The sequence below is a fragment of the Nanorana parkeri genome, unplaced genomic scaffold (assembly GCF_000935625.1).
Source record: "Nanorana parkeri isolate BGI_ZX_2015 unplaced genomic scaffold, ASM93562v1 scaffold303, whole genome shotgun sequence".
Lineage (NCBI taxonomy): Eukaryota > Metazoa > Chordata > Amphibia > Anura > Dicroglossidae > Nanorana > Nanorana parkeri.
Window position 1 is genome coordinate 280,179 of NW_017306571.1, and position 18,371 is coordinate 298,549.

The 18,371-nt window shown below is 43.7% G+C and overlaps 1 protein-coding gene across 1 annotated transcript in view; it reads right to left on the minus strand.

Annotated features, from left to right (window-relative positions):
- PDCD10 (programmed cell death 10) overlaps positions 1-18,371 on the minus strand; it is a 30,081-nt gene that overhangs the window by 10,901 nt on the left and 809 nt on the right. Inside the window, exon 2 of the mRNA XM_018557784.1 lies at positions 4,353-4,555. Within this exon, the coding sequence (XP_018413286.1) occupies positions 4,353-4,448 (96 nt within the window). The 5' untranslated portion in view covers positions 4,449-4,555. The remainder of the gene's footprint in view (positions 1-4,352; positions 4,556-18,371) is intronic.

Genomic DNA, 18,371 nt, shown 5'->3' on the forward strand with positions numbered 1-18,371 from the left:
TCAGTTTGGCCGTCTTCCCTTCACCCCAGCCAGAGAAGAGAGAGCGATCGCCGCAGAAGCAGCGGAAGTTTCACCCCCGTCCTGAGCCCTTTCCTGCTCTCCTCCATACTGGACCATGAGGGCCACACATTATAAATGTATGGCCTGCCAGTAGGTAAAAGGCGGTACTACACGCCGATATGCAGGCTGTAGGAAAAAGAAAAAAAAGGGGGACTCACAGATTCCTCCATCTCCCACGGTGTCCTTTGTATTCCAACAGCAGTGTCCACCAGTCAGACCGACTGGCTGCAAGTACTGTGCACCTGACAATTTTCCAACATTTCCCTTCAGCAAAAGTCTGTATAATCATCACCGTTTGCGATACAGCCAAACTAACTGCTGCCAATTCCTGCTAAATTGGCAAAAATGTGATCCATGCGAACCCACTTAAGCTCTCAATAAAAGGACCACTTTTAAAATACGTTTCAGTCAGATATCAAAGCCGAACTTAGGTCACCAATAGACATTTGTAATTATCAGAATCTCCATGCTAAGACCTCATTCATACTGCCGTAGACGTCCGTGCGACATGCACTCCTGTATCAGGCAGTTCCAGGGAGGGACAGGTGCTGCGCTTGATTCCACACATCAGCCTGTTCTTTCCTATGGGAGGACCTGGCCGTAAGCACACCTGAACTGCACATCCCTGCGGGTCCGGGTGTCCGTGCTTGGACGCAGACAGGAACCATCCTTTCCGCATACAAGTATGGACACCCGGACCTGCAGTTTGGGTGTGCATACAGTAGTCTCCTTCCATAGGGAGGAACAGACTGCTACACGCAGCACCTGTCCCTCCCAGGAATGGCGCGATAGGAGAGTTAACATGTGAAATAGGCAGAAGAGTTACAGTATAATAGTGCATTCTTACTTGTCAGGTATTTAAAAAGGTTCTCCCTGTCCTATTCTCTCCCTGTCGGTGGAAAAGGGCCAGGCTGTGAAGTCATCTCATCTCCTGCCTGAGCTCAAGACTGGCAAACATGGAAAAAACAGTCATCAGCACCAAATAAAAAAAAGGCTTCCACTTGGATTTTACAGCCAGACACTGAGTTGATGTTTTTGCTCCTACAGGGAGAGACTACAGCCACATATCACATACAGCCATCCTAGTTAACTAGTTGGTTGAATGTATGTTGTGCACTTTCTAATCGTGCTAAATCGTGTTTTATCTATTCTGCCCTGTGTGATCCATGCTTCACGTCAGAAGGACATAACTGAAGGTGTCGGCACAAAATGTTGTAAGTGTGTCAGACACTAGGATGCATGTTGGCCTCTTTCAAGTTGCAGTGAGGTGTATGTTTGCATTTAGCAGCTCCACATTTTAAAAACACAAAATACCATTTTCCATCAGATCAGACTACCACTTTAAAAAGGTTTATTATTTTGCATTCGGAAATTATGAGCCACTTTTCTGCTGCAATCCCAAAACACTGCATTGCAGCTCAGGAGGTGTGAATTTGAGATTTCAAGGGTTAGCAGAGCAGAGCAATAAAAGCTTTCATATCTGCAAAGCTTGCACTGCCTTGCCCATTCTACGAAGCGCAGTATGGAAAGTATGCAGCATCACGTAGAGAACTGCACCACAAGACTTACAGCAGGTGAACGAGCAGCCAGCATCTAACATATGACAGAGAAAATATCTACATCCGATTCTGCAGCATCTGCATGTTTGGGTATGTAAGCACAAAACAATCCGCCAAAAGCAATGTGTCTAAATGATTGCCTATTGGAGAGGGTTCCGTACAGATGCACAAGCATTACCGAGCAGTCTGTTTACCAGCTGCCCAAAAATAATACAATGGTCTTTTCGAAAGCCAAATCTCAGATTGATTTAACTTGGAGACACTGCACAAATTGAAGCTATAATTTTACACACAGCCTTTTGTCCTCGTCCACTCCCATGGTGCTCCTAAATCAAATTTATCACATCACAAAAAGCTATAAAAAAAAGGAAAAAAGCAAAGCAGAATTATTCGTATAATGCAGGAGGAAAAAAAAAAAAGCTTTTTTTCTTTCCCCAAGCACAGATCATAAGAGAAGATTGTGGCTCTCCGTTTATAGCAAATGCTACACGAGTGGAAACATTTGTATAGTGCCTAAACCCTTGTAGATTACAAGCCTTGAAGAACCTTGCTGGAAAGGGTTAGGATTTATCTCTTCTACAAATGGCCTTTATCTTGGGATGATAGGATCCAGGGTGAGAAAGCAAAGCTCTTATCTGGTAATTGATCATTTTCTGTGGGCCTTTTAAATGATAGATTCTGTTTAAACATACAATCCAATGCTTAGGTGTTTACCCGTTCACAGCCGGTGAGTTTTTATACTACTGTGACAAGATTAGGTTATATTGCACCAATCCATTTATTGGGTAAGGACTTAAGACCAGTGCCGAGCTTCCTTCCTCTTAGAGAACTATGGGGTTCAAGTTTGTCATTTTCTCCCACACCAAAACGCGTGGTACAGCAATGCCCCTGTGTTGGTGTGGTCGCAACAAAATAGTGCATGCCCTAGAACATGGGAGGCCTGGTTTATGCGATCCATTGCGTTCCGGGCACAAACCATGCCGGAAAATTACAAAAACTTTTATCATTTATTTCTTTTCAGTATTTTCAGAAACATGCACAATTTGGGTAAAAGTCCCTGCGGGGAAAGGTGACTAACAGTCACCTCTCTCAGCAGGCAGATGGGGAAGTGAGCGAGTGACTGTATGTGTTAGTTTTAATGTTACACGTCAGCTGCAAATGAGAATGTGTAAATCACTCACCTCAGTTCTCGTTTAAGTATACTCATACTGACCTCACCCTATAGTAATTGTTACAGTTGTGTCATCACAGAAGTGGTAGAGCAACATTTAGAAGAATGGCATACAGAGACACGTGAGGACACTGCAGTAATGCCTACACTACATTTACAGGGTTTATTCACTAGAGGATGAAGAGTTTGGAGAAGGCCGGAGAAGTGAATAATCTAGGACAACATATCTGAAGTGGAAACATTTGTCCAATTCAGCTCACTTTCCAGTCCAGCTATTTTGGCGTAGATTGTTCACTTCACCTGCCTTCTCCAAACCCTTTAGTGAATAACCCTGTTAGCTTACTTATTTCAAGCATCGGAAGTATTCAAGGCATTAACCGCCCCCCGCACACAAGACATGCTTTTATAACTGTAGTCCCATATAACAAGAAAGGATCACAGAGTCAGGATATGATGGGAAAATCTCCCCAATAAGAAAAAATAAAATGTTTTTAATGCCATCTCAAGTGTTCCCGATTGGGCATTTTACTCTGCACATGTATCCTTGGCAGCCTTCAAGAATTTCAATGTTCAGGATTTTAGCTCTTAATACTCTCCTGACAATGGCTACCTGTTTTTCTCTCCACCAGGCCGGCATTATCCAGGGTCAGATCTACTTCCTGATCGGAAATAGTGCAAAGACGACACCACCTCAACTGTATCATTAGTGAGCCAGCATCTCAGTCTAGGAAGTAGATGCTAAACGTGGACAATGTCTGAAAGATGGCAATCCTCTTGGAAAAAAGCCGATAAAGGCATTGTCAGGGAGAGTACTGTGATCTCTAAGCACTAATACCTGTATTAAAAACTTACACATTTAGTATGGTAAAATACAACCTAGAAAAGCCCACTACTAGTGTGCAATGGTCCTCAGATATACCAACAACTATGTGGTGTTAGGGCCCACTTAAAATGTCATTAACCTCAGGAGTTAAATCCTAAAAATGCATTCAAGTACTCTAACTAGTAACAAAAATGTAATTTGTGTATCACTCGGCTGTAGATCCTCCAATCTCTGAATTGGTGCCGACACTGTCCTTCCTTCTGGAGGGTGAATACTTTTGTTCTCTATGGTCCCTGTGTGTGTTGTAAAAGTAGCCATCATTTTAAGTCCTGTACTGTGATGAGACTACATTCTCAAAACAAAATTAGTAAATTAAATGTGAGAGTGTAGTCCATCACGAGAGCAAGCTTGAGATGGATGACACGCACACACCAAAAGTAGCCACCCTCCAGAAGGAAGGACAGTGTCAGCACCAATTCAGAGATGATTGGAGGATCTACAGACGAGTGATACACAAATAAGATACCCTAACTAAGATGTATGTAAATGCATTTGAGGTTTAACTCCTGAGTTTAGTGTCACTTTAATTAGATCTAAATTAGCCTAAGCCCTCTTTTTACATAGGCGTTGTCAAATCCAAAATAAAATGAAATAAAAAATATGTTCACAGTAATGTGTGTAGCCAGATTTAGGTTCCCAACTATTTTTTAGATCTGCAACTTTATAAACAAATACCAACCTCATTAAAGACTGGATACATAACCGCGTATAGGGGCATGGAAACCATGGATGTGGTCTCTGATTCATTCTTCATCTCTTCCATTGTCATCCTCATTCAAAGAGACCAGGCTGTTAGAATATGATGCTATGGAAGCCAGTAACTCCTCATTCAGTGTGCTCGAGCTGTTTTTCTTCTAATGTAAGAAATGGTTCAAAATTACCCTAAGGAAAAAGATACAAAATTCCTGTCAAGTTTTCTGCAATCAAAGAAACGTTCCAAATTTGTGTGAAAAGCAAGTGCGTCCTGTAAGTGTAAACTGCCGACAATTCTTCAGATTAACCACAAGAAAGAAAGAAAAGAAAGAAAAGAAAAAAAAAAAGCAAACTTAAATTTCAGCAGCTCACCTCCCACTGTTCATAAATATTCATACAAAAGGCACACATACACACAATACACTGATTAAAAAGTGTTCCTTTAATTTTATTTGAGCAGAGTATAGCATCAAGGTCAATGAAACTCCTGGGATATTGATCAGGTCCGTTAAGTAGCAGAGGGGGTTACTAATCAGTTTCAGCTGCTTTGGTGTTAATGAAATTAACAACAGGTGCGCTAGATGGGCAACAATGAGACGACCTACAAAACAGGAATGGTTTTACAGGTGGAGGCCACTGACATTTTTTTCCCTACTCATCTTTTCTGACTGTTTTTCAGTAGTTTTGCATTTGGCTAGCGTCAGTGTCACTACTGGTAGCAAAAGCGATAACTGGACCCTATAGAGGTTCCACAGACATGCCAACTCCTCCAGGACTGCCAGAAGGTTTGCTGCGTCTCCCAGCACAGTCTCAAGTGCACGGAGGAGATTCCAGGACACCGGCAGTTACTCTAGGAGAGCTGGACAGGGCCGTAGAAGGTCCTTAACCCATCAGCAGTACCGGTATCTGCTCCTTTGTGCAAGAAGGAACAGGATGAGCGCTGCCAGAGCCCTACAAAATGACCTCCAGCAAGCCACTGGTGTGAATGTCTGACCAAACAATCAGAAACAGATTTCATGAGGGTGGCCTGAGGGCCCGACATCCTCTAGTGGGCCATGTGATCAGGACCCACTAGAGGATGTCAGGCCCTGGCGCCTGTGCTTTTCACAGAGGAGAGCAGGTACACCCCGAGCACATGTAACTGGTCTGGAGAAGCCATGGAGAAGGTCATGCTGACTAACATCATTCAGCATGACTGGTTTGGTGGTGGGTCAGTGATTGTCTGGGGAGGCATATCCATGGAGGAAAGCACAGACCTCTACAGGCTAGACAAATGGCACCCTGACTACCATTAGGTATCGGGATGAAATCCTTGGACCCATTGTCAGACCCTACGCTGCTGCAGTGGGTCCTGGGTTACTCCTGGTGCACAACAATGCCCGGCCTCATGTGGCGAGAGTATGCAGCCAGTTCCTTGAGGATGAAGCAATTGATACCATTGAATGGCCCCCATGCTCGTCTGACCTGAAACCATTAGAACACCTCTGGGACATTACGTCTTGGTCCACCAGACCAAGTGCACCAGACTGGTGCACCTCAGTCTGTTCAGGAGCTCAGTGATGCCCTGGTCCAGATCTAGTAGGAGATAACCCAGGACACCATCCGTTGTCAGGCATCCATACAAACTAATAAGTACCATTTTGAGTTGCTGCAATGAAATTTCAGCACAATGGACTAACCCGCTTCATCATTTGTTCACTTTGATGTTTGGGATGTCTTTGAATTCAGCCCTCTGTAGGTTGATAATTTTTCATTTCCATCAAACGATGTGACATCCTTTCATTCCTAACACATTACCCAGTCCAGTATACAGTAGATATCCAGCATGATATTTTCCCCATTGAGATCTGATGCGTTTTCAAAATGTGCCTTTAATTTTTTTGAGCCATATATATTTATTAATAATAAATAATACTACTACACAAGGGGGCTGTTCAGAGACCAGTATTGCTGGCACAAAAGATGGTCTTCAGAAACTGGTTTTCTAAGCCTACAGAATGCAGCCAAACTCCATATATTATAGACAAAAGCAAGGCCACAGCTCTAAAATTTTTACTATACACTATTTCAGGAGTGGATCCACTGTTCTAACGCTTGTAATTAATAAAGTTCCGTTGTGGTGATGACATCCACTCCTCCACCAATTGCAATGTTCAAGTCAGAGAAACTGTCCTTTAATAAGAATGGTGGTTAACCATTTCCTTGAACTTTAGACCTAGTAATAAAATGTATATGTATAGCACACAAATTGTCACTAAAGATTATCCTCCTTTATTTTTTAAACCTCACCATAGTATGCAATATAGTACATTACATAGTAATAAAGAGAGCTTACAAAAAAGGTAAGGAATGTTCAAAACAATGAGACTGGTATAGTAAACGAGTTGAGAATCTTAAAGTTTCTCTAAAGAAAAACTTTTTTTTTTCTTATTGTTGGGTAGAGTAGACCATGGTAAAAACTCATCAGGTTTTTAGATGATCCCATCCGTGTCCCATTGGGGAGATTTGTATTCACTTCCTGTCCTAAGACAACATGTGCAGGAAAAAAAAAATAAGGCATTTTCTTCTTGCACAATTGAGTGAAGATTCACTTCATTTATCCAATCTAAAAGGAAAGATCGGCTCCTCAAGTAAATTAGCCTCCATGGGCAACAAAAATGGCAGCTGCTGCATGAGAATAGAGCAATTACACGGTGATGAATGACTGGAGTAGGGAAGAAGGTTCTGAAGTGGATCATTTTGGAGGTACTATTTTAAAACTGCAGCTAGTCGGATAGGACAAGACAGAGTACTGGTGCTGCCTAAGAAGTCACATAGCCTTGTGCAGGTAACATTTATATGCAAGAGCATTAGTACCTCAGTGAGGGAGCAGAGAAAACGGTTTGGGGTGTGTTAGGTCAGAAATGCTGTTGGCGCCGAGATATAAATGTTGAAGGTAAAACAGTGATTTGAATTTTATTTTTAAATTGTTTGGGAGTCGGTAATGACAGAAAGGAATAGCAGATATTTGACAGGGGGGGGAAAGAAGTCTTTGTGAGACATTCATGACAGTCTGAGATGGGAACGGGTAACTACATTATAAACAAAAAATTAAAAAACCATTAGTGCTTTTAGAACACCGATATATTACCATATTGCAGGTTAAGCAAACTCAAAAACAGACTACCAGGAAAATGTGCACAAACTTGTTTAGCTTCTGGTAGAATTCTCCAGCTTATCAAACCTTCTGGGATTATCAGAACTCAGTAGATGTCCCTAATCCACCTGGGATTGCCAGATTCTAATGGTCATGTGGACTTTGGTTCTGGCTGACTAAACTACAACAAGCAATTTCTTTTAGATATCGGTGGAAGAAAGATCAGCTTGATGTAAATGTTCATAAAAACGAAAATGTTTCTACATATATTTTGTAGTTATATACGTAAATGTGGCAGGCATATTTGCCTATGACATATGCAAGCTCTGCTACATAATACAAGTCCATGATCCAATGCACTCTCCCCATAAAGCCCAACTCCCTTTTTAAATGTTTACATTAGGGTCCATTCACACTAAGCTGCGCTAACCGCACAGCGCCTGGTGTATGGTCCCCCGACAACGCTTAAGCGCTTATCCAAAAGGGGGGGGGGGGGGGGGGGTTTAGAAATGTATTAAAATGTCAGTGACATTTCACTGTCACAAGTGATATTTCAATTAGTTCAATGGGCACAGCAGTGTGCGAGGCAGTTGTACAGTGTTGCTTTCCGCTGAGCGCCATCCATGACAAGGCAAATTACCAAGCCTTGCGTTGGGGCTGCACTGGAAACAGCCAGCACAGCTCCAACACAGATTGTGTGAATGGCTGCTTAATACAGTAATGTTTTGATTACTCTAGGCAAGCAAAGTTGAGTGCTGCACCTGCAGGGAAGGGGGTCTATGATCGACACCAGTACTGCTATTGCTTTCAAAACACATTGAAAACAACTTCTGAAATGGCAAAGAGATTTAAGGGATTGGGTTTAATTATACTTTAAAAGGACAACTATACCTTGGTTTGTAAAAATTGTAATGACCCCAGCACACTTTTTAAAATGTGCTAAATAAATATAAAATTTATATTTTAACTATACAAAGATTTTGCCGTGGTCTGCCTAACTTAACTCCTAAAATCAAACAAAAGGGTTGTCGCATCACTGACTGACCACCCAAGCAAATGTGGAGGAAAAAAATGCACAGAAAGTACACCACCAAGTGTTCTCCAAATCCCAGCATTCAATGCAATGGAGGAAACTCAACCAATCAGCTAAAAAGGTAAACAGGACAAACAGAGTTGGTTGAAATCTAAACATGAGCAAAATTTAGCTTGCTAAAAGGTGCCCATACACTGCACGATTATCGTACGATAATCGTATGCGATCGGGTTTTCGTACGATAATCGAGCAGTGTGAACGGAGACGTGCGACCGTTTCTACTGTACGGTCGCACGTCTTCTGTCGAACCAGCATGTTCGAAAACCAGCCGGGAATCGTACGATTCTCGGCTGGTTAGAACGGTGCTCGGAAGACAAATGCTGAACGGGCCGGTGTGCGCACGCGCACACTGCCCGTTCAGCATTGCGGTCATCGGAAGCCCGCCCCTCAGGGGGGCGGGCTTGCGATGATCGAGAGTGCGATCTGCCTGTCCAAGATAGGCAGATCGTACGTTTTTTTAATCCCTTTACAACCATCGCAAGACTAAAGTCTTGCGATGGTTGTAGAGTGTATGGCCACCTTTACTCGGCATGGTCACCTTCGCCAGATGCATATTGCCAGAGACGGGTACATAGTGCTCACATTCAGCGCTGCTGACGTAGAATGGAGAGTGTGTACGTTGCTAAATTTCATCAGCTAACAGGTGGGAAGAGCGAGCTCTCAGGTGCATTGAATGTTAGGACTCGGAGTACAGGATAGTACTCAGTGTGACTTCCTGTGCATTCCATCAGGAGCATGGATGGTCAGTTGGTGACCCCAAGAGACCCAGCCACCAACTTAAAATTATTTTCATTCAATACTTGGTTGCAGTGTTTCTTTGATTAATATTTTATTTCACTTGCAATGTGCCTCTGAACTTGCTAGAAAATGCGACCAATCCAGGAGGCTTAATTCCCTAGCAGAGCCCCTTTCATCTTGCACGTCAACAGTCCCCTCCTATTCTGGGAGGGTCCAATTACTGTCCAGCATTCCCGCACATCCCATCACTATATAATCTTTTAGGCCTTGTTCACACAATGTTCACTGGGCTACGTTTTTCTGCACACAATTGTTTTCTATGTGGCCTGTTCACAATATACACTTGTGCTGTAAAATATAGAACTCCCTCTAGTTGTTACTCTACATGTCTATATGGAAAAAAGAAAAAAGAAAAAAAAAAAACTATATGGAAGTGCAAATGTAAAAAGGGTGACATCACATCGCATCCTCCTTCCATTTTTCTGACCGCTCTGAAGTGTAGAACGGTGGAGTAGATATGTTTCTGTGGGTAACTGCTCATAGGGTACTATCTATCATAGGGTCTATCTTGTCAAATAAGTCCATGTGATTAATGGTTATTATATTGCAGAGGTCAAATAACCTTTTCATACAGCCACGGTGAGATAAATTGTAGAACAGCTTTTAGTAAAGTGTGCACAATATGGCACTTGACAGAGGCTTAGGCTAGTTACAGCACATAGTAAACCTGCAACCAACTCCCCACAACCTATAAAATTACATATATAATGGATCCTCATAAAAATGTATATTCCTGGTTAAAAGCCACATCAAAGTTTCACTCACCTGTGCAAGCATAAGAAGAAAAAAAGCAAAAAAAAAAAGCACACCTATATAAAAAGTAGGAGGTGGTCCAATAGGAAATCCACTCACGAAATCTGAATATATGATAAAAATACCAGCCAATCCCTTCCATTCATAACAGAGTGGAAAAAAGGGGGTGTCTGCTAGTCACAGGGAGGGACTGAATCCTTGGCTTACTCAAAGAGTATGCGTTTATGCTCATGGAGAGGGGCAGGGGTGATGTATGCAAGTTGGTTTGACAGTGATCAGGCAGTTCTCTAACCTGCCCATTCCCAATCGATCCTCCCTTACCCAAGAACACTCAGCTAGCGGCTTTTACAATTACCAGCTGTTGCATTCTCAAACTCAAAACAACCAAATAAGTGGACAGTTGCCCAATATATCAGAACAACTCCCAAAACTGCAGTACTTGAGGGATGTTCCTGGTCTACAGTAGTCAGGACCCACCTAGGGTGGCCCAAGGAAGGAAAACCAGTAAACTGGCAACAGGGTCATGGGCAGCCAAGCCTCACTGGTGCACGTGGGGAGAATTTCTAAAGTGACAATGAAGTGGTGAGAGGCCTTTGGCCACAGTGACAACTTTTTTTCATAGCTGCATTACAGTAAGGGCCCCAACGCCGTCTAGCCTAGAACACTACTACTGGCCAGTAGTTTAGGGAGGGTCAGACATTGTTAAAAGGGAGACTTTAAAGGCATATACACCCCATTCAAGGGGAACGGTTTGGGACAATTAGCCTCTTAAGCGTCAGTGCTGGCAGCAGATATCTGCAGCTACTGAGTTGCAGAGTGCCTTAGCCTGCTGTTAAATATTCTTTCATGTGATCGTTGGGTTTACTATTGCCTTAGTTGCCTGCATATATTGTGTTAACATTAAATCTGCTATAAAACTGTTCAAAGGTGTGTTGGTGTGCTGTAGAGCTGCAACAGTTAATCGATTAAGTCGATTAAAATAGACGATTGAAAACGTTGGCAACGTTTTCGATCGTCGATTCGTCGGCTATCGATTGCTTAGCCTGTTCGGGGCTCCGCACGCGGCTTGAGTCGCATGTCACGCCTCACACGCTGCTCCCGACGTGCCCACCGCACAGGCCGCCGCATAAGCCACGCCCACCGAACAGGCCAAAGCCGCGCACGCTGCTGGTCTCCTCCTAGCCGTGAGCTCTCACCCCCGCCGCGAGCTGCCTCACCCGCCGCATAAGTCATGCCGGCCGCTGGTCTCCTCCTAGCCGTGAGCTCCCTCAGTCGCCGCATAAGCCACGTCCGCCGCTGGTCTCCTCCTCGCCATGAGCTCCCTCAGTCGCCGCATAAGCCACGTCCGTCGCTGGTCTCCTCCTCGCCGTGAGCTCCCTCATCAGCCGATGGCCTGCAGACAATTGAGGGCCCACCTTCTAAAAGTAAGTCAGGAGTGGACTACACTAGAAATGCAACTGTAGTGATTTGGATGTAATGACATCAGCTTATTTTAATAGTGAGCACTTTTCAATTTAGTCAGAATCTCTCAAGGAAACCTCTTATTATTGAAAAGAGCCCTCCCCCCTCCCTTTTCAATAATAAGAGGTTTCCTTGAGAGATTCTGACTAAATTGAAAAGTGCTCACTATTAAAATAAGCTGATCCTTGCCTGCCCTCAATACAAACTAGTGCAACTTGAATGATGTTCCATTTTGCTCATGTGGTTAGCACTTTCCTCCCTGTTCACATAGCTGTCACGTGGTCCCCAGCAAGAATGGGACCTTACGGCAGCTGCTTGTGTTTACAAATGTAAAGCGCCGGTATCTGTGCTTAGTATCGGACTTCAGAGCAATGAAAGAAGGTGGCTTGGTCTGATAAATCAAATTTCTTTTACATCACGTGGATGGTCGGGTGCGTGTGTCACTTACCTGGGGAAGAGATGGCTCCAGGATGCAGTATGGGAACAAAGCAGGCTGGCTGAGGCAGTGTGATGTTTTCGGCAATGTTTTGCTTGGAAACCTTAGGTCCTACCATTCATGTGGATGTTACTTCGACACATACCTACATAAAAATTGTTGCTGACCGAGTACACACCTTCATGGAAAAAAGTATTCCCTGATGGCAGTGGCCTCTTTCAGCTGGGTAACGTCCCCGGACACTGCAAATAAGGTTCAAGAACACAACGAGTTTGAGCTATTGATTTGGCCTCCATATTCTCCAGATCTCAAAGCAAATCGAGCATCTGGAGGATGTGCTTGGAAAACAAGTCCCATCCATGGAGGCCACATGACGCAACTTACAGGACTTAAAGGATCTGCTACTGACTGCTTGATGTCCATACCTCGATGGGTCAGGGCAGCAAAAGGGTGATCTACTCAAGTACAGGTACATTGCACCAGCTTACTCAAAAATTAATCGCCTGCGTTGTCACACCACATGGTAATGCACTGCAACAGTGTGAATCTAAGCTTAAAGTGACATTAAAAGGCAGTTATTCCCCCTCCCCCACCAGATCTAAGGAACGATAAGGTAGCGGCAGACAAACTGAAAATGACACGCAATATTTAAGCCTTTGATCATCACTTCCGATTATCAGGCAGCTTCTAAATTCCAAGGAGGAAATTGTGAGCTCCTACAGCAATGGTGTTTGTTACTGCCCAGGGAGATTGGAACTTGGGCCTCACTTCAGCCCATCATACACTAAAGAGCAGAGGAAGCAATCACAGTACTACACTTGTTACATGCTCATTGCCTGACAGGTTACCTGATCTGTTTTCAACTAGAGTTGGGATATGGTACACCAAGTCCTAGCCAAATCAAACTACAACAGTCAAAATACCAGCCTGGAACAGCATTGCTCAGTAAGCCATCACACATTTTTAATCAATGCCTACAGAATACATACTGTATAGCTATAAAAAAAATCACACTTCATTGATTATAAACTACCCTCACTACCCCTTTATTAACATCTGCACGTTCCTTGAATGTGCGTCACATTCGCTTGTGCACGTCTGTGTGCCACATTTGCCACATCTTCCCATTGAGTTCACTGGGGTCTGCACAAACGTGGCAAAAAAGCTCATGTAGCAGATTTTGCGAGACTTCTTCTGCGTCTTCTGCATTTCTTATGCTGGGGACTGCCTCACCTGCACCATAGAAACAAATTTAAAAAGGCACCCCACACATTCAGCAGCCACTGGCAGCGGTCATTCTCTGGCTGAAGCTATTCAAGCGCCATGTGCTTACAATACAATTATTATTAAAAATTAATTATAAAAAGTCATTTTTGGTTTCGGCCTGACAAATTCTGCTGCAGGAGGTGCACTGCCATTCATTTCAATGGCACCCCAAATGTGCCTCCCACCCAGTGTGATCACCTGCACTGGAGCACATGGTACCACAATGCTGTGCATTCCAGTGCAGTGCGAGGGAGAAAGGCCGTTGCACAGAACTACCAAGAGCAGTTGCAGAAAATAGCATTAATAACATAACACATATAGTTGAGCCTTTGCACAAGACTGCCAAAATCCATGGTACTTATTTAATTTTTTTTATCCGATTAATAGAACAAATAATTGGCCAACTAATCGATTATGAAAATCATCATTAGTTGCAGCCCTACATGGAACCACACATTTAGGTTTTTTTACACTTTAGACTGAGATTGCCTCAAATTTTTGCAAACTTTTAAAGGGTGCCATGAGGTGCAGATTCCAGCCAATAGGTTCAGGATCAGTCTCAGTGAGACAGGCTCTTAAGCAAAACATGGGGAAAAAACACAAACAGGGACGCCTTTCCTGGTGCACACAAATTTATTTCAGATAAAAGCAATAATAGATGCGAAACACTCACAAAGGTCGACATGTATCAAGCATTGTGTGTGAATACATGGACCAAGGTAAAAGCCAGTGACAGCTGCACAGCCGAGCCTGTGTACCAGCAGGGTAGGCTGTGCTGATGCGTTTCCAGGGTCACGCCCCCTTCGTCAGATACGGGCCTCCTTTCTCCCATATGCTCTATATAGCACTGGTGGCCAATAGTGTGGTGCGCCAGGGTCACATAGCTCAAGCTTCAACAGCTGAGGATGTGTCCGGTCTGACAGCCGTGACAGCAGAGAGGGTTCCCCGTCCTGTAGCTGGCGGGGCAACCCTCTGGACGGCTCGTCCAACCACTGGATGGCCTTAAGAGGGCTCACCCGGTGGGAGTGGCCTCTGGCTTCGTACAATCAGCGGGAGGAAAAACCGGACTGTGTCTCACTATGGATGTGATGGCTGCCGGAGCAGACTACCAAGAGCAGTTGCAGAAAATAGCATTCATAACATAACACATATAGTTGAGCCTTTGCACAAGACTGCCAAAATCCATTGCAGAAAGCAACATGACAAATATTAGGACATATTCTAAAACTGTAAGAGACCAAACTAGCCATTCGTGAAGCAAGCTTGTATTATCACGTGATGCTGATTCGACCATCTAAAAACAGCTGGGTGTCATGTAGAACACATTTGGAAAAAAGGTAACAGAGTTACTAGATCTATCATATAGATGCTCTATCATAATGCATAGATATAAATATAAAAGATTTGTCAATATTTTACAAGTTAGAAAAAAAAAGAAAAAAAAAAAAGATATATAAAAAAGAATGTATAAAATGTGTTACTCACTGAAAGCCCATTTCAAACAAAAAAAAAAATAATGTTTTTTTTTTAACCAAAAGCGGCTTGGAACGCATCAAAAACGCAGCACAACGCACTGCACTGCGTGTGCAGAAACTTAGCAGATCTACTCTGCATTTGGTGTGAACAAGGCCTAAAGGATCATCATAAAAGTTCAAGAATACAATTATGAATAATCAAACTACAAGAAAAAACAATGATATAACCATATGCATTGTCTAATGCTACAAAGACATCTCTACATTCTTTGCAGTGGCCTTTATTGAAGTATATTATTAACTTCCTACCACACCTGATAATTAAAGTTTCAAGATGCAACTTCACATACATATATATATAGCATGTGCAAGATAAAGACAATGCTTAGTTTCCTTTTACAGATCAAAGACATCCCAGTGTGCCCTGGAAAAGACCTTCTGATGAGCAGAATTATTGCAAGGATTCCCACTATTCAGCAATGATCATTACCTTTTTCATGGGTTTTACACTATAAAAGGAAAGAAAATAAAACTTAACTAGCGTTGCCTTAAGCTGACCATACACATAGATTTTTTTTTTTCTATCAGCCTATGGTCAAGATGGAAGTAGTGCAGATTTCTCCATCTATGCTAAACTGTGCAGATGGAGGAATCTCCTGCTGAGCCAAGTTTCAGTATTTTGCTAGTCGGCTGTCAAAATACCTGAAGAATCTGATTGGATGCAGGCATTGTTCAGGTATTTTGAAAGCCAGCGGGGCCTGGAGTCGGACAACAGAGTGCTTGCTTCTATCCCCCCATGTATTTAAAAGAGCATTATGGGTTAATCTTTTTTCCCCACAGTTCTCTTTAGGGTCACCAGAGGACATATACTAACATCCTTCCGTGACCCAAAGCTCATTATATAGCGGGCTATTGCCCGTGATATACTGAGAGCGCCACAGCCAGGACAGATCCAACAATAGTGTCGAAATCCACCCCGCTGGCTAATTGACAGCTGGCTCTGCCTATCTAGAGGCAATTTTTTTACCGCGATTCGCAGTAAAAAAAACGTGCGAAAAACGCGAGTTTCCGAGAGATACTTGGCTGTATCCAAATGGAACTGCCCGACCAAAACGCCCCAAAGAAGTACATGTACTTCTTTGGGCGTAGGGCGGTTTCCCGCACGTTCGTACTCATGGAAAACAGCCCAGATGGGAACCATGCACATTGAAAATAATGGCATTTCCCTGTTTGAGCGTTTTTCCGCGAGTACGAAAGCGCGGAAAAACGCCTGGGTGTGAACCCAGCCTAAATGCAACACGTTGGTTCCAACTATGGGGAGGAGTGTAAGGACTGTGGGAGGACAGGCAGGGTTCAGGTGATCTCTCAGCTCCAACTCGCTAGACTTTTGACCTAAGACTTCCTAAAGTCAACCTCAACCAGGAAAGAATAAATAAAAAGGAGGAAATGTAAAGTCTTAGGTAGGTAAGTTAGCACATTTATGATAATTTAATGAATGAGATCCTTGCACATAGGGCTGCAACAACTAATCGACATAATCGATGATTGAAAAAGTTGACAATTTTTTCAATCAACGATTAATCGGCTTTAGATTAGTTGGCCCTGTTCACGGCTCCACACACGCTGCGCACCGCACCTCCACCTCACGCTTGCCAGACTCGCCCACCCGCATCCACTTCCTCCCCGCCTCACGCTCACTGTTGGAAGCTAAAATAATTGACATCTTTGATGGAAAGGTTCCTTAATATCGTGAGCTGCCCGTTGCTGTTTGATATGCAAATGAAGACCATCAAAGGGTTCTTGGGGCTGGACACTGATCAAAGGAGATCTGCTGGACTGTCATGTCCTGGGGCAAGCCCGACCCCCTGCTGGTATTTACTGACCTCACCTGTGTCAGCAAGGCATATATGCTGGGATGGGGGCAGGGGCATATGATGGAACCTTCTTCCTGTGTGACACTAACCTAGCTGACAAGCAAGACCTTTGGACAAGACAAGTCTTTCTGAACTCTGCAATCAAGAATGTGATTCGCTGAGACCTGCTGGAGAGGCGTGTCCGAAGAACAGAGAAAAACCCCCCCATGGCTTGTGTGAATGAGAGAGAGAGAGAGAGTGATGTAGCTAGCTGTAGGATCCTTAACCTCAATTCCTATCCCCAATTCCCCTTTCAAATTCCCTTAATTGTAATATGTATGTATATCCCTATTTGTAAATAAACCCGACACTTATTTAAGATTCAGTTGTTCATCAGTAATTTAAGGGCACCCCCAAATCAGAGCACATTCTACACTCACCGCCCGCATCCACGATCGGCACAGGGACGCGGGGGGAATAAGTAAGGAGGAGCAGGTGTGGGGGGCATGACAGCCACCGATAGACAGGGCCGATCCCAGAAGCAAGTTGCTGGAAGACTGCTCAGGTAAGCCTGCATTTCCTCATACATGGTGCTCTATAATGTATTGCTGGGAGTTTGGGATTTGTATTCCTCTATAGCTGATGGTACATTGTGCTGTATATTATACATAGGAATACAAATCTCAGCAATACAGTATACACTGTATGTATAATATATTATTGCTGGGATTTGTAGTCCTCCTATACAGCGCAATTCAGAATACCACCAGCTATAAAGTACAACAAATCCCACCAATAATACATTATACAGCACAATGCGGAATACCACCAGCTATAGAGTACAACAAATCCCACCAATAATACATTATACATCGCAATGCCGAATACCACCAGCTGTAGAGGACTACAACACCCAGCAATAGTACATTATACAGCGCAATGCAGAATACCGCCATCTATAAATGTTAGGGCTGCAACAATTAATCGACATAATCGATTATTGAAAAAGTTGTCAACTTTTTCAATCATTGATTAATCGGCTTCCGATTGGTTGGCCCTGTTCATGGCTCCACACACGCTGCGCGCCGCACCTCCTGCCCATCTCACGTTCGCCGCTGCCAGACCCACCCGCATCCACGCTCCACACGCCGCATCTCCTCCCTGCCTCAAATCGCTAGCTGCAGCTCTACTTGCACTTGTCCAGTCATAGCTGGTTATCTTTAATCAGTGGCTCCAGTCAACATATAAATCTGTGACAGCTAAAGCGATCCATAAAACACAAGAGAATGTTAAAGCCAAAGTTCTATTTATCCACCATAGCCTTGACCCCACAAAATCCTCACTCAAAATGCTGACTGAACCTTCCGGTCACACTTCTCTGTCCCTTCTCTAGCTCTCAGACTAGGCAACAGGGAGCATGTAATGAGGAGACCTGAGAATATCATATGGCTCAGCAGCAATAAGGTCATCTAAGGCAGTGGAGTAGATTGGAGAACAAAAGCTACAGCTGGATAACCACCAAAAGGCAGGTAAGTTGTGCCCTTCCTGCCTGGAGTGGATAAATACCAAAAACCCTAGGCAGGCAGGTTGTATGCCTGCCTAAAGTGGAGAAGCCCCGGTCAGGTAGGCCAAGTGTATATCCTGCCTACAATAGATGATCAACAGCCCCCAGTCTGGTAGGCTGTGTGTATACACTCCCTGGAGAGGATGACCAGCACAAGCCACAGTCTGGTA